This window comes from Suncus etruscus, chromosome 1 (genome assembly GCF_024139225.1).
Source record: "Suncus etruscus isolate mSunEtr1 chromosome 1, mSunEtr1.pri.cur, whole genome shotgun sequence".
NCBI classification, from domain to species: Eukaryota; Metazoa; Chordata; class Mammalia; order Eulipotyphla; family Soricidae; genus Suncus; species Suncus etruscus.
In genome coordinates, this window is record NC_064848.1 from 169,921,625 (window position 1) to 169,935,163 (window position 13,539).

The 13,539-nt window shown below is 42.2% G+C and overlaps 1 protein-coding gene and 1 pseudogene across 1 annotated transcript; one reads left to right on the top strand and one right to left on the bottom strand.

Moving 5' to 3' along the window:
- Positions 1-225: 225 nt before the first annotated feature.
- On the bottom strand, positions 226-1,251 carry LOC126006913 (UDP-GalNAc:beta-1,3-N-acetylgalactosaminyltransferase 1-like; annotated as a pseudogene).
- A 9,285-nt stretch (positions 1,252-10,536) lies between these two features.
- Positions 10,537-13,108, top strand: LOC126006245 (RNA polymerase II elongation factor ELL2-like). Its single transcript, XM_049771619.1, is given in 3 exon segments — positions 10,537-10,935; positions 10,937-12,371; positions 12,374-13,108. Coding segments are annotated over 3 exon segments (1,941 nt in total). The 5' UTR covers positions 10,537-10,617; the 3' UTR covers positions 12,562-13,108.
- Positions 13,109-13,539: the final 431 nt, after the last annotated feature.

Below are 13,539 nucleotides of genomic sequence, written 5' to 3' on the forward strand. Positions count from 1 at the left end.
CCCGGTAATGCTCAGGAATTACTTCTGACTATGCACATAAAAATCACTCCAGGCTTGGGGGACCATATGGGACTCCGGGGGATCAAACTGTGATCTGTCCTAGACTAGCACGGACAAGACAGATGCCTTACCGCTTGCGCCACCGCTCCGGCCCCTATAGTACCAACTTTTAACACTTTCCACAAAGTATTCTGCCCTTTTCTAGACTTTTGATAGAACATTAAATTAATAATTGCATGAGGTATTCCTTAATATAACCTGTGAAAATATGGTAATTTCCTTAGAAGAAAAACTATGAGCTACAATAACATGACTGAGTTGACAGATATCAAAATGAATTCTATACAGAAAGAAAAGATTTGTGTCTTCTGAAATATGAATGTCCACTTTCAATAAATTTAAGCAGATCCCAACTTAAATGTCTTTGAACTTGATGGGTTTTACATATCTCATCATTTCATAGATACTTGGGACCAAATCTCTGGATATTATTTAACCTAATCCACTGGAATAGGGAGGGAACACTGAAAGGATAATCCAAGTGTGGAATATAGGCTGTTATTTTGTTTTGTTTTATTTTGTTTTTGTTTTTTTGTAAAATCCTCTATAGGAATAATTATGAATTAGAGGATAACCTGTGAAAAGCTTTCTAGGTGGTTTAAATTTAAAAGATACTTCACCATTGATGAAAATATTGATGAAAACAGACATTAGGTCAAAATTTACTTACCCACCTGAAAGCCATACTTGTTTTCAAGATCAGGTTATTATATATGTCTAAAAAATCTTAGTAGTATTATGTCTCCATAAAGTTGATATTCATCCTCTAAAGACAACGCTAGCACTTTAATATCCCTTTCAGCTTGCTGGCCTAATAAGAAAAATGTAAGAACCTTGTACATACCTTGTACATGTAAGAACCTTGAAAATAAGATTTATTTTCACCACAACTAACTCAAATAGCCTGTCTGACTTTCACATCTGAGGGGAGTGAGGCCACCAGAATGACAAGGAAAGAGTTTTGGTGAGAGCAATTTGAATGCTCTCGAAGTGTGAAGCAGAAGTCTTGTCTGTAAATTGGTTCATATTCATAGGAGTATATTCAATTTTCCCATTTCCCATTACATTGTAATGATGGTGATTGAGGTACCATATCACAAGTAAACTCAAGAGGGACAGGAGTAGGAGTCTCCATTTGAAGGATCTCAGAAACATTTTACTTAGGAGCATGTTCAACAGAGGCAGAATCATCCACAGCAGCTTGAATGGAGTCTTGATTCTGTACTGAGTGAAAGAACTTCAATTTTACCAACTGACCATATTCAATAAAAAGTGGTAAAAAAAATAATACTGGAAATTTCTGTAGATTTTCAGATAAAATTAAAACATTGACTGAAGAATTTTTTTGTTTGCTATATCCCATTCTTTAAATGATTGCTTTGCCTGGAGAAAGCTAAAACATAAATTGAATTGTTGCTTCCCACTGAAGAATGCATACCTTTACTTCTAAAAAACAGAATTGGGTGAAGACAATGGTTTAATACATTGTTGGTAGTAGATCTTCCAGACAAAGCAGACTCCCCTAAATGCATCTAAATACTAGGTGTAAAATACACAAAGAAAATGGGGCCTTACACAAAGGGTAAGGAATACCCCATGTGGTCATCAAGCTATTTATTTGGTTTTAGGCTATACCTGGCAATGCTCAGGGCTTAGAAATCAGGATCACTCCTGGTAGGATTGGGGGATTATATAGTATGCCAGGGATCAAACCTGAGTTGTTGTCACCCAGAGGTGATATTACTTTATGACCCCAGCATTGGATAATGGACATGGGCACAGATAGAGTTGTCAAATATTTGGGTTGAATGAGGGACTTCACATTGGAATCCACTTCATTGTAGAGCAATTGTCCCATTCTGCATTACTGTTCCTTTTTATGACGATCTCACCCGACCTATATAGATATAGCTCACTCCTATGTGAAAGCAGTGATCCTGTAATGTAAAACTCTCATAGGATTAGGAGCTGGATCTGGGGAGAACAGTGAAGACTCTCTGGTTGTCTTTATTCTCTAACCTTCCCATTCACTCAGCCCTCTTCTTTAATGGCAGGGATGTTAGATGAGGGTTTCCCAGTTTCCATCTGAATCTGTCTGACATTCAGCTCAAGAAAAACATTTCTGAGAACTTGTCTCCAAGGATAACCAGCTGAACCACTTTCACCCAGAATACAGCCTCATGCACAGGGCTTCTCAGGCAGAAGCAGCAGTGAAAGGAGTTAGTACACCCCAACTCTCACACAGAATAGTCCCACCCATCTATGAGTTTTAAGAAAAATTAAAGACATTGAAATAATTCCCAGAGATGAGGGCCAGAAGGACCGGTTTAAGATATGAAGCTCACCACAAAAGTGGTGAGTGCAGTTAGAGAAATAACTATGCTGAGAACTATCATAACAATGTCAGTGAGTGAGGGATGTAGAAAGCCTGTCTCAAATACAAGCAGGGAATGGGAGGAAAGAGATGGGGCATTGGTGATGGGAAGGTTGCATGGGTGAAGGGGAGTGTTCTTGTTATGACTGAAACCCAACTACAATTGTTTGTAATCATGGTGTTTAAATAAAGAATTTATAAAAAATAAAAATAAAAAAGAACACCCCCAACTCTCACCTCTAATGCTTCCTCTGTATAACCTACAGGCTTTTACCGAGAACTTGCTGCATGCAAGGGGGACTAATGGTTGAATCCATAGGAAAAGAAGAGAAATTAATAAAACAAAGTCTCGGACTTAAAGGACCCTCACAGAAGCAGAGGATTGCCCAGCAGTGGGAACTCCTGAGAAGAATGGTTCAGGCACTGTCTAAATGGAACAACATCCCTGGTCTCCCCAGGCTAAAGTTATCTGGGGGGAGACTGGTTCTCAGGCTAGCTTGGCTTCCCATATTCAAAATCTAATTTAAATATTGTAAGACCAATTTCAGCCCTGCAGGTAGATAGATCCTGGGAGTCTCCACTTTCCTGGCTTATGCTCAGTGAAGATTCTTGGCCACACCAGGAGGCTGCTGAGCAGAAAGCTGAAAAACTCTGAAGCTGGAAGTTACTTTCTCTCTGCTCTGTTCTCTTGTGGCAGGGAGGCTGCACTCCAGAAAGAGATAACTGAGGGTGGTGGTCATCTCCAGCAGGAGGAAAAAGAGGGTCCCCCTCGAGTGGAGGAGAGAATGCTGATAATGAAATAAGGGCTGTTTTACAAGAATATTCTGACAACCTCTTCAGGACCATGCCTACCTTTTTGCAGTAGCCCATCCTCCTGCCAAAACCGAGTCCTCATTTCTGAGGAAAGAAATAGCCACAGTGCTCACCTTCATTGGCCCCTGAGGTGAGGGTGACGACAATGAGCAGGAAGGCCCATGAGAGTAGGCTGACCCCCATTCTCCTGATGTGACCAGCTGCAGGCACAGAGCTGAGGAGTTGGTGGTTCTCTGTCTCATGGAAATCTGGGTTCTGAGCTGCTGTTATAAGAGGTGGCCTGTGAGGACGTCACATGAGAGAGAAGTATCTAAGAGCTGGGAGTTTGTTTCTTGAGAATCTTGACCAGGGACTTAGGGAACTAGGTCAGTTTACTCAAAAAATAGAAGACTGAGTCACTGAATCACTGATAATAACTCTCTTTCACAAGCTGCTCTGCCTCCTGAGGGAACTGGTGGGGAAATCTGGAAACCAAGGGTGGAGCCTGCCCTCCTTCCTGACCCACTCCAGAGGTCCAATTCAGCCTTCTCCTTCATGAGCCTCTTTCTCTTCTGGCTTTGGACTGGGAGTTCCAGGGGGGCCTCAGTAGCATCAGAGTCTATAAAATAGAGTCCTACATTGTGTCCAACTCCAGAGCTTGGGCCTAATGGGTGTGGGCAGCAGGGAAAGTAGGTTTAGAGCAGATGCCTGGGCCTCTCCATCCACAATTAGACAAGACCCTTCACCAAGTCTAGGAAAGGCTTCTAACCTTGACCCCCATCCCCTCTCCCCAAGCACAGGCCAATGTGTTCCTCAGCAGCCACAGAAAAGTTTCAATCAGCTCTGCCTTTGGGATGTGCCAATGTGTTCTGACTCCTGGATGGAATGGGAGAGTGAGCAGATAGGGAAGCAAAGCTATTGAGCTTGTCAGCTGAGGCAAAGGGTCTGTGCTAAGCCATCTTCCCTGGAGGTTGGGATTCAAGTAGCACCCACATAGTTTCAGGGGGCCACCATTCGCAGGGCTGTTATTAGAGCTATGGTCCCCCTCTGGTACACAGTTCCTCATCCGATTACCTCTGTTGTGTGCTGGAGGGTCAGCACAAGGTTTGGTTAATAGTGAGATATGGTGGGGATCATGGGGATGAGCGATTCAGTGCCAATGCAGAGGAGAGTGGATCTGTGTGGACCTGTCCCACCCCTAGGCCATGATTCTGAGTTATCTCCACTCCTACTATGTTCAGATGATGCTCGTGGGATGGTTTCCTCATTTTCCCATGTAGATAAAGGCATCCTATGATGAATGTTTGCCAGTGTGAGTAGATGGATAGTGCAGGGGTGACTGTGTTTTTCTTGCTCTGCACTCATCACCCTTCTGTCTGCAGAGCTCTATGCATTTTTCAGAAGTGAAACTGTGCAACCCTTATGGTGACTTCCCTTCCCTTCTCTTTTCACCCACATCTTGGCCTCCTCCTATCTAAGAGGAATCCTAGTTAAGGGATTTATCTATATTGGTGACTGGCTTACTCTACTTAGCATAATGGTTTCAAGATTCATTCTTTCTAGAGCCTATGCCATCATTTCTTTCCATTAATGGATGAATACTATTCCATTTTAGGGATGGACTCCATTTTATCCTACTGTCTTAGATTTCAGGTTTTATCTATTGTGAATATACCTGCCATAAAAGTACACATAGCTGTCCTATTTTCTGTTTTTCTGAGTATATACCAGTAGAGGAATTGCTGGATCATATTTTTAATTTTTTGTGTCTTCCACAGCAACTGTACTGTTTAAATTCCTATCAAAGTTTTAATTTTCTTATTTAAAAAAGCAGAGTTTCTGGTGTTTCCTAACAATACTAGTGAGGCCCTTCCCTTAAAAATAAAAACAAATAAACCACAGTTGAAATAGCACACTTTGAATTCCACCATCTACCCAAACTGGCTTATTAAGAAACTTGCATTGCACCCTCTGGCTTTATCATATCACCTTATGATTTTCTTGCTAGCTTCTTGTGGTGGCAATGGTTGGGGGTGGGAGGTGGTTTGAGGAATGCTGGAAGACCCCATGACTAATACCAGAGAATTTCTGGCCAGCTGTATATATCTGGCAGCACAGGCCTGGTGTGAGGTACTCTCTTATAATGTAAACCTTTAAAATTATTATCAGTTTTATATCATGGAGTCACAGGAACATTTGCTGGAAAAAATGTTTTTCTAATTAAAAAAAAAAAAGGATTTTAAAAATCTTGTTTCAGGGCGATAGCTTTAGCACAGTAGTAGGGCATTTGCTTTGCATGTGTCTAATCTAGGACAGACCTTGGTTCAATCATGGCATGCCATATGGTTCCCTGAGCCTGCCAGGAGCGATTTCTGAGCACATAGCCAGGAGTAAACCCTGGGCATCACCGGGCATGGCTCAAAAAACAAACAAACAAACAAAATCTTGTTTTAGTTACTGTGATTTAAATACTCTCAGTGATAAGGTTTTATGCATGCTGTGTTCTAACATGGCAGCCTCCATCAGAGTCTAGTATTTTCTTTTACCATTGAACAACAGCAATAAAAAAAATTTAAGCTCCAAAGCTAGTGAAAGGAGCATTTAATTTACTCAGAAGTTTTGATTTTATACCTAAAATCCACCACTTATGAAATAGAGGCAACTTTTAAGCATTTTGAAGCTTTTCAAGTTGTCTTGGCTCCTAAATGGAGCATGTAACATAAATCTCAGAAAGTGATTTATTGTTCCTGTGATGGCAGGAACTTCCTTCCTTAGACCTTCCTTTAATTTGGTAAGTGCCTGCTGAGCTTATCTGTCTGCCATATGCTTTCTGGGTTCTAAGTACAGATGCATACAAGGAAACCCCAGCCCCTGCTTTTTAGAGGTGCAATTTCTAGGGATGGTTGGAGGAGAGAAATGAGGCAAGTGACATAAAAAAACATAGTTGGTAATGGACATAAAAGGTAAAAAGAGGAACCAGGAGAGAATGCAGAGTGGTGAGCCTCATGCATTTTGTGCAGAGGCCCCAGATTTGTTCCCATCATGTTCATAGTCCTCAGCACCTCTGAGATGGTCCTGATGGCCTTTGATCAGCACTGGGATTTAGCAGCACTGTATTTTTATCAGTACGTCCAAGCACCAGGCCTGTGCTGTCAGGCATATACAGCTGGCCAGAAAATCTCTGGTAGTAGTCATGGGGTCCTCCAGCATTCCTCAACACCACCTCCCACCCTGAAACCATTGCCACCACAAGAAGCTAGCAAGAAAATAATAAGGTCCTTCCCTTCCCAGAGACTGCGGATATAGCTGACTCTGCTGGGCCTCTTAAGCATGGCAGATATCTTCAGGCTTCCCTCTGCTTGCTTCAGCCTGGGAATTTTGATTCTTTCTAGCATCCTTCCCCTGAGGGCTTGCTTCTCCTGAGGTGAATCATCCCTGCCCAGAGACTGTGGATATAGCTGACTCTGCTGGGCCTCTTAAGCACAGCAGACATCTTGAGGCTTCCCTCTGCTTGCTGCAGCCTGGGAATTTTGACCCTCTCTGGCATCCTTCCCCTGAGGGCTCATTTCTTCTGAGGTGAGTCATACCATCACAAGGGATAGAGCCAGAGGAGCAATGCCTCTCCACCTCACTTCGCAGCCACGCATACCGAGCCAATGAATGCAACCACAACACATAGAAAAACCCACAATACAAGTGTAACAATGGGGAAACAATGCAGACCAACATAAGGCATAGAGAATGAAGACGGCAACTCTGATGACCTGACAATGGCCAACCACCTAGTTAGTCTTTCAGATATGGAGTTTAGAGAAGAAATATGGAGAATGTTCACAGAACTCTAAGAAAGCATAGATCGAGTTGAACAGAACACTAATAAGAATCCAGAGAAAATGAAGATAGAAATTAGAAAACTTCAAACTGAAATATCAGGTCAAATAACAGGTCTGAAAAACTCAGTAGATGAATTAAGAAACTCAATGGAAAACCTCTCCAACAGGATAACAGCAGCTGAGAATAGAATTAGTGAGCTGGAAGATGAGATGCATAACTCCATACAGCAGAAGAGATTGGTAAAAAGCCTTAAAACAAATGATCAGACAATGGAAAAATTACTCAAAGAATGTGAACAGATGAAAATAGAAGTCTTTGATAAATTCAACAGAAACAACTTAAGAATCTTTGGAGTTACAGAGACCCAGGAAGAAAATCTCCAGGAAGAATCAACAGTCAAGAACATCATCACAGAGAACTACCAGAGCTAAAGAATACATGTGACCAAATCCTGCATGCCCAAAGAGTATCAGCTAAAAGAGAGCTAGGAGAAACACCCAAAGACACATCCTAGTCACAATGATGAGTCCCACAGATAGAAATAGAATTCTGAAAGCAGCAAGATCAAAAAGGGAAATTACATTCAAAGGAGCATTCTTGAAATTTACAGCAGACCTGTCACCAGAAACATTCAAGGCTAGAAAGCAATGGTGGGACATAGTAACAAAACTCAATGAAATAAATGCTTCGCCTAGCAAATGCTACACCCAGCAAAACTCATTTTCTTTTCTTTTCTTTTCTTTTCTTTTCTTTTCTTTTTTTTTTTTTTTTTTGGTTTTTGGGCCACACCCGGCAGTGCTCAGGGGTTACTCCTGGCTGTCTGCTCAGAAATAGCTCCTGGCAGGCATGGGGGATCATATGGGACACCGGGATTCAAACCAACCACCTTAGGTCCTGGATTGGCTGCTTGCAAGGCAAACGCCGCTGTGCTATCTCTCCGGGCCCGCAAAACTCATTTTCAGGTTTGAAGGAAGTATACATAGCTTCACAATAAACAACAGCTAGGAAATTTTACAGACTCAAAACCAGCCTTAAAAGAAAAACTAAAAGGACTAATTTAAGACAAGACAGTCCAACAGAAACACCAAACTTCTACACAAAGATGGCACTAAATTCCATGACAATTATCTCTCTCAATGTCAATGGACTAAATGCATGCACTAAGAGACACAGAGTGGTGAATGGATCAAAAACTGAATTAAACCTTCTGCTGCCTACAAAAAACACACCTGAATAGTCAGAATAAACATAGACTCAAAATCAAAGGCTGGAGGAAAATCTTCCAAGCAAACAATTCCCTTTAAAAAAGTTGGAGTGGCCATACTAATATCAGATCACACAAACTTTATACTTAGAAAAGTTGTAAGGGACAAAGATGGACATTTTGTACTAATCAAGGAATATGTACAGCAGAAAGAAATCACTCTTCTAAATGTATATGCACCTAATGAGAAACCAGCAAATTGTTTAATAAAATTAATGACAAATCTGAAAAAGGATTTCAATAATAACACAATAATTGTGGGAGACCTTAACACGACCCTGTCAACACTTGATAGGTCTACCAGATTGAAACCCAACAAAAATATACTAGACCTGAAAAGAGAAATGGAAGAAAGAGGCCTAGTAGATAGATATAGGACACTCCATCTCCAGAAACCTGAATACACATTCTTTTCCAACATACATGGGTCATTCTCCAGGATAGACCACATACTGGCACATAAAACATACCTCTATATAATCAAGAGGATAGAAATTTTGCAGTCTACCTTTACTAACCACAGGCTATGAAATTAGAATTGAACTACAAAGGGACATGGCACAAAAAATTTAGCAGCTGGAAATTAACCAGCCTACTACTAACAACCAGTGAGTCCGAGATAAAAACAAAGAGAAAATCAAAACTAACCTGGAAACAAATGATAATAAAGACACAAACTAAGAGAATCTATGGGACACAGCAAAAGCGGTACTGAGCTTTGCAAGCATACATCAGGAAGGAAAAAGGAGCATACCTGAATAGCTTAATGATGCAGCTTATAGAATTAGAAAATGATCAACAAAAGGAACCAAAAATAGGGACAAGAAGGAAATAACAAAGCTCAGAGCAGAAATCAATGAAGTGGAAACCCAGAAAACAATCTGAAAGATCAATGAAAGTAGAGGTTGGTTCTTTGAAAAAAATAAACAAGATTGATAGACCATTGGCAAAACTCACAAAGAAAGAAAGGGAGTGAAACTTGATAACCCATATCAGAAATGAAAAGGGGGAGATCACTACAGATACTGAAGAGATTCAAAGGGTATTCAAAGACTACTTTGAGAAACTCTATGCCACAAAATATGAGAACCTGGAAGAAATGGATAAATTCTTGAACTCTTATAGCATTCCACTGTTGAATAACGTGGATGTAGTATCTCTAAACACCCCCATCACTGTTGAGGAAATTAAAACGGTAATCAAATGTCTCCCCAAAAAGAAAAGCCCAGGACCAGATGGATTCACTAATGAATTCTTTCAAACATGTCAAGAGGAAGTACTACCAATTCTGGCCAGGCTCTTTCATAAAATTGAACAAAAAAAGGGAACACTTCCAAATAGCTTTTATGAAGCCAAAATCACCATGATACCAAAACCAGATAGAGATGCTGCCAAAAAAGAAAATTACAGACTAATATCCCTGATGAACACAAATGCAAAGATCCTCAACAAAATCCTAGCAAACAGGATCCAATGCCTCATCAAGAAGATCATTCACTATGATTAAGCAGGTTTCATCCCAGGAATGCAAGGATGGCTTACCATCCATAAATCTATCAACATAATACACAACATCAATAACAAGAAAAATAAAAATCACATGATCATATCAATAGATGTAGAGAAAGCATTTGATAAGGTCCAACACTCATTATTGAAAAAAAAAAACTCTCAGCAAGATGGGAATGAAAGGAACCTTTCTCAAAATAGTTAAGGCCATCTACCACAAGCCAGTGGCAAATATTATCCTCAATGAAGAAAAACTAAAATCCTTCCCTCTAAATTCTGGTATAAGACAAGGCTGTCCTCTCTCACCACTCCTCTTCAACTTAGTACTGGAAGTACTTGTTATAGTGATTAGGCAAGAAAAAAATACCAAGGGCATCCAGATAGGAAAGGAAGAAGTCAAGCTCTTGCTGTTTGCAGATGACATGATACTCTACTTAGAAAACCCTAAAGACTCTATTAAGAAGCTTCTAAAAACAATAGATTCATATAGAAATGTGACAGGCTACAAAATTAACACACAGAAATCAATGGCTTTTTTATATACTAATAATGATAGGGAAGAAATGGACATTAAGAAAACAACCCCGGAGGGCGGAGCGGGGCGGGGCGGCGGCGGCGGCGGCGGCCGGCGGCGGTCGGACTGCGCGTCGGCTCTGACAGCACGTCAGCCGCGGGATGGCCGGAGCGGCGGCGGCGGCGGCAGAAGCCCGAGCAGCCGCGGCCGCAGTGGAGGCCGGAGCCCGAGCGGCGGCGGCGGCGTTGGCACCGCGGGAGGGAGTCTAAGATGGCGGCGGGGGGGTCGGCCGGCCTGCGGGAGGAGCAGCGCTACGGGCTGTCGTGCGGGCGCCCGGGGCGGCAGGACCGCGTCACGGTGCTGCACGTCAAGCTCACCGAGACGGCGCTCCGGGCGCTCGAGACCTACCAGCGCCACAAGAATTTAACTCCTTTCCGACCTTCGATTCAGTTTCAAGGGCTCCAAGGGCTTGTCAAAATACCCAAAAATGACCCTTCCAATGAAGTGCATACCTTTAATTTCTACTTGTCAAATGTGGGTAAAGACAACCCTCAAGGCAGCTTCGACTGCATCCAGCAAACATTCTCTAGCCACTGTCTTACTTGCCAGCTCTGGAGCATCTCAGCTCAATTGCCTGGGATTTATACAAGATAAAATTACAGTGTGTGCAACAAATGACTCATATCAGGTGACCCGAGAAAGAATGACCCAGGCAGAAGAGGAATCCCGCAACCGAAGCACAAAAGTTATCAAACCCGGTGGACCATATGTAGGGAAAAGAGTGCAGATTCGGAAGGCACCTCAAGCTGTTTCAGATGCAGTGCCAGAAAGGAAGAGGTCAACCCCCATGAACCCCGCAAACACGATTCGAAAGATGCACAGCAGCAGCAGTGTTTCCCAGAGGCCTTATAGGGACAGGGTGATCCACTTACTGGCACTGAAGGCCTACAAGAAACCGGAGTTACTGGCACGACTGCAGAAAGATGGTGTCAATCAAAAAGACAAGAACTCCCTAGGAGCAATTCTGCAACAGGTAGCCAATCTGAACCCTAAGGACCTCTCCTATACCTTAAAGGATTATGTGTTTAAAGAGCTTCAGAGAGATTGGCCAGGATACAGTGAATTAGACAGACGCACATTAGAGTCAACACTTTCTAGAAAACTAAATCCATCTCAGAATGCTGCCAGCACCAGCTGCTCAGAATCTCCTGTGTGTTCCAGTAGAGACACTGCATCTTCTCCTCAGAAACGGTCCCTAGATTCAGATTTCATTGACCCTTTGATGAGTAAGAAAGCTCGGATCTCTCACCTGACAAACAGAGTGCCACCAACGCTGAATGGCCACTTGAATCCCACCAGTGAGAAGTTGGCTGCGGGACTTCCGCCACCCCCTGCAGCTGCTGCTATTCCCAGCCCCCCACCACTGCCTTCTACCCACCTGCCCGTCTCTAACCCTCCCCAGACTGTCAACTCCAACTCCAATTCCCCCAGCACTCCAGAAGGCCGGGGGACTCAAGACCTGCCACTTGACAGTTTTAGTCAAAACGGTAGTATCTATGAGGACCAGCAAGACAAATATACCTCTAGGACTTCTCTGGAAAACTTAGCCCCTGGTTCTGATCTCCTCAAGTGTCCAAAGCCTATGGAAGAAAATCATTCATCGTCTCACAAGAAGTCCAAAAAGAAGTCTAAAAAACACAAGGAAAAGGACCAAATGAAAAAGCATGACATTGAGACCATCGAGGAAACAGAAGAGGACCCGGAAAGAGAAGAGGAAATTGCCAAGCTCAGCAATGCCAGTCCAGACTCCAGTGAAGGAGTTAAAGAGGATCTTACTGCCTCCACAGAACCTTCTTCGACCATCGAACTCCCAGATTACTTGATAAAATATATCGCTATTGTCTCCTATGAGCAAAGGCAGAATTACAAGAACGACTTCAATGCAGAGTATGATGAATACCGGGCCTTGCATGCCAGGATGGAGACTGTAGCCAGGAGATTCATCAAACTGGACGCGCAGCGAAAACTTCTCCAGGTTCGAAAGAGTATCAGAACGTTCACGAAGAAGTCTTACAAGAATATAAGAAGATTAAGCAGTCGAGTCCCAATTACCATGAAGAAAAATACAGATGCGAGTATCTTTATAACAAGCTGGCTCACATCAAAAGACTAATAAGTGAATTTGACCAGCAGCAAGCAGAGACACGGCACTAGAGCCCCGCTCGGACCAGAAGATGTGAATGAACTTATGCTTATTTATTTAGAATTCCAAATGAGTTGCTCTAAGATTCTAAAAAGTGAAACTTTACCTGTTAAAAGTTTCAGTATTAGTAAACTTGAGTTACTTCTCTTTTTCCTTTTTCCATTGTACTTTGCTTCCTTGTATTTTTGAAGCTGCTTTTTGGGACCCTTCCTATCCCATCTTCTCCCCTCCCACACCTACTGTGGTTGTCAGTGGAAATCATTTCTTTATTTGATACTGGTATGAGTACAGTATCTAGAGTTCAGATCAGCTTTTTCTTTAAAAACTGTGCTTGTCATAAAGTGATTTTTTTTAAGGATATTGGGAATCCAATATCCACACTTCAAAGTCATGTGTGTTTAAAAAAAAAAAACAAAAAAAGAAACAAACCAGTAATGTGCAAAGTGAAGTGCTTTTGGATATACATAAGCCTATTTTCTGACGTTTCTTAATGCAAACTCTTTGCCTTAAATGGTAGAATATTTAGAAATTTGCACAAAATACAAAAAAAAATGAAAACATTGTTTTGGAGGGTTACGAAATAGAAATGTGTGAGAGTGTCTGTGTGTGGATGCACACGCACCAAAGTCTGTGCAGGCTGACTTGATCGAGGACGATGAATCCACCCTGCAGGTTAACCCCCATTGCAATGGATGCCTTAAGGTGTTTGCTAGTCATGTACATAGTGTGGTTGATCATTAGCTACACTGCTTCCCACTGATTCAGGCAGTGGGTACACACCATGGCCTACCAGCGTCTCAGCGTGTCCCCAACCTGTGTGTGTGTGCGGAGGTGGTGTGGGTGTGAGTATGCGTGAAGGAAAACAAGCTGCTACTCTCAGTAGGCCAAACGCTCAGGTTAAACAACTGACGAGTGTTACTGTAGGTTGTATTGTTGTCATTGTCAATTGTTTCTGTCCAAGAGCTACTTCTACTGTGGAAGACAAAAAA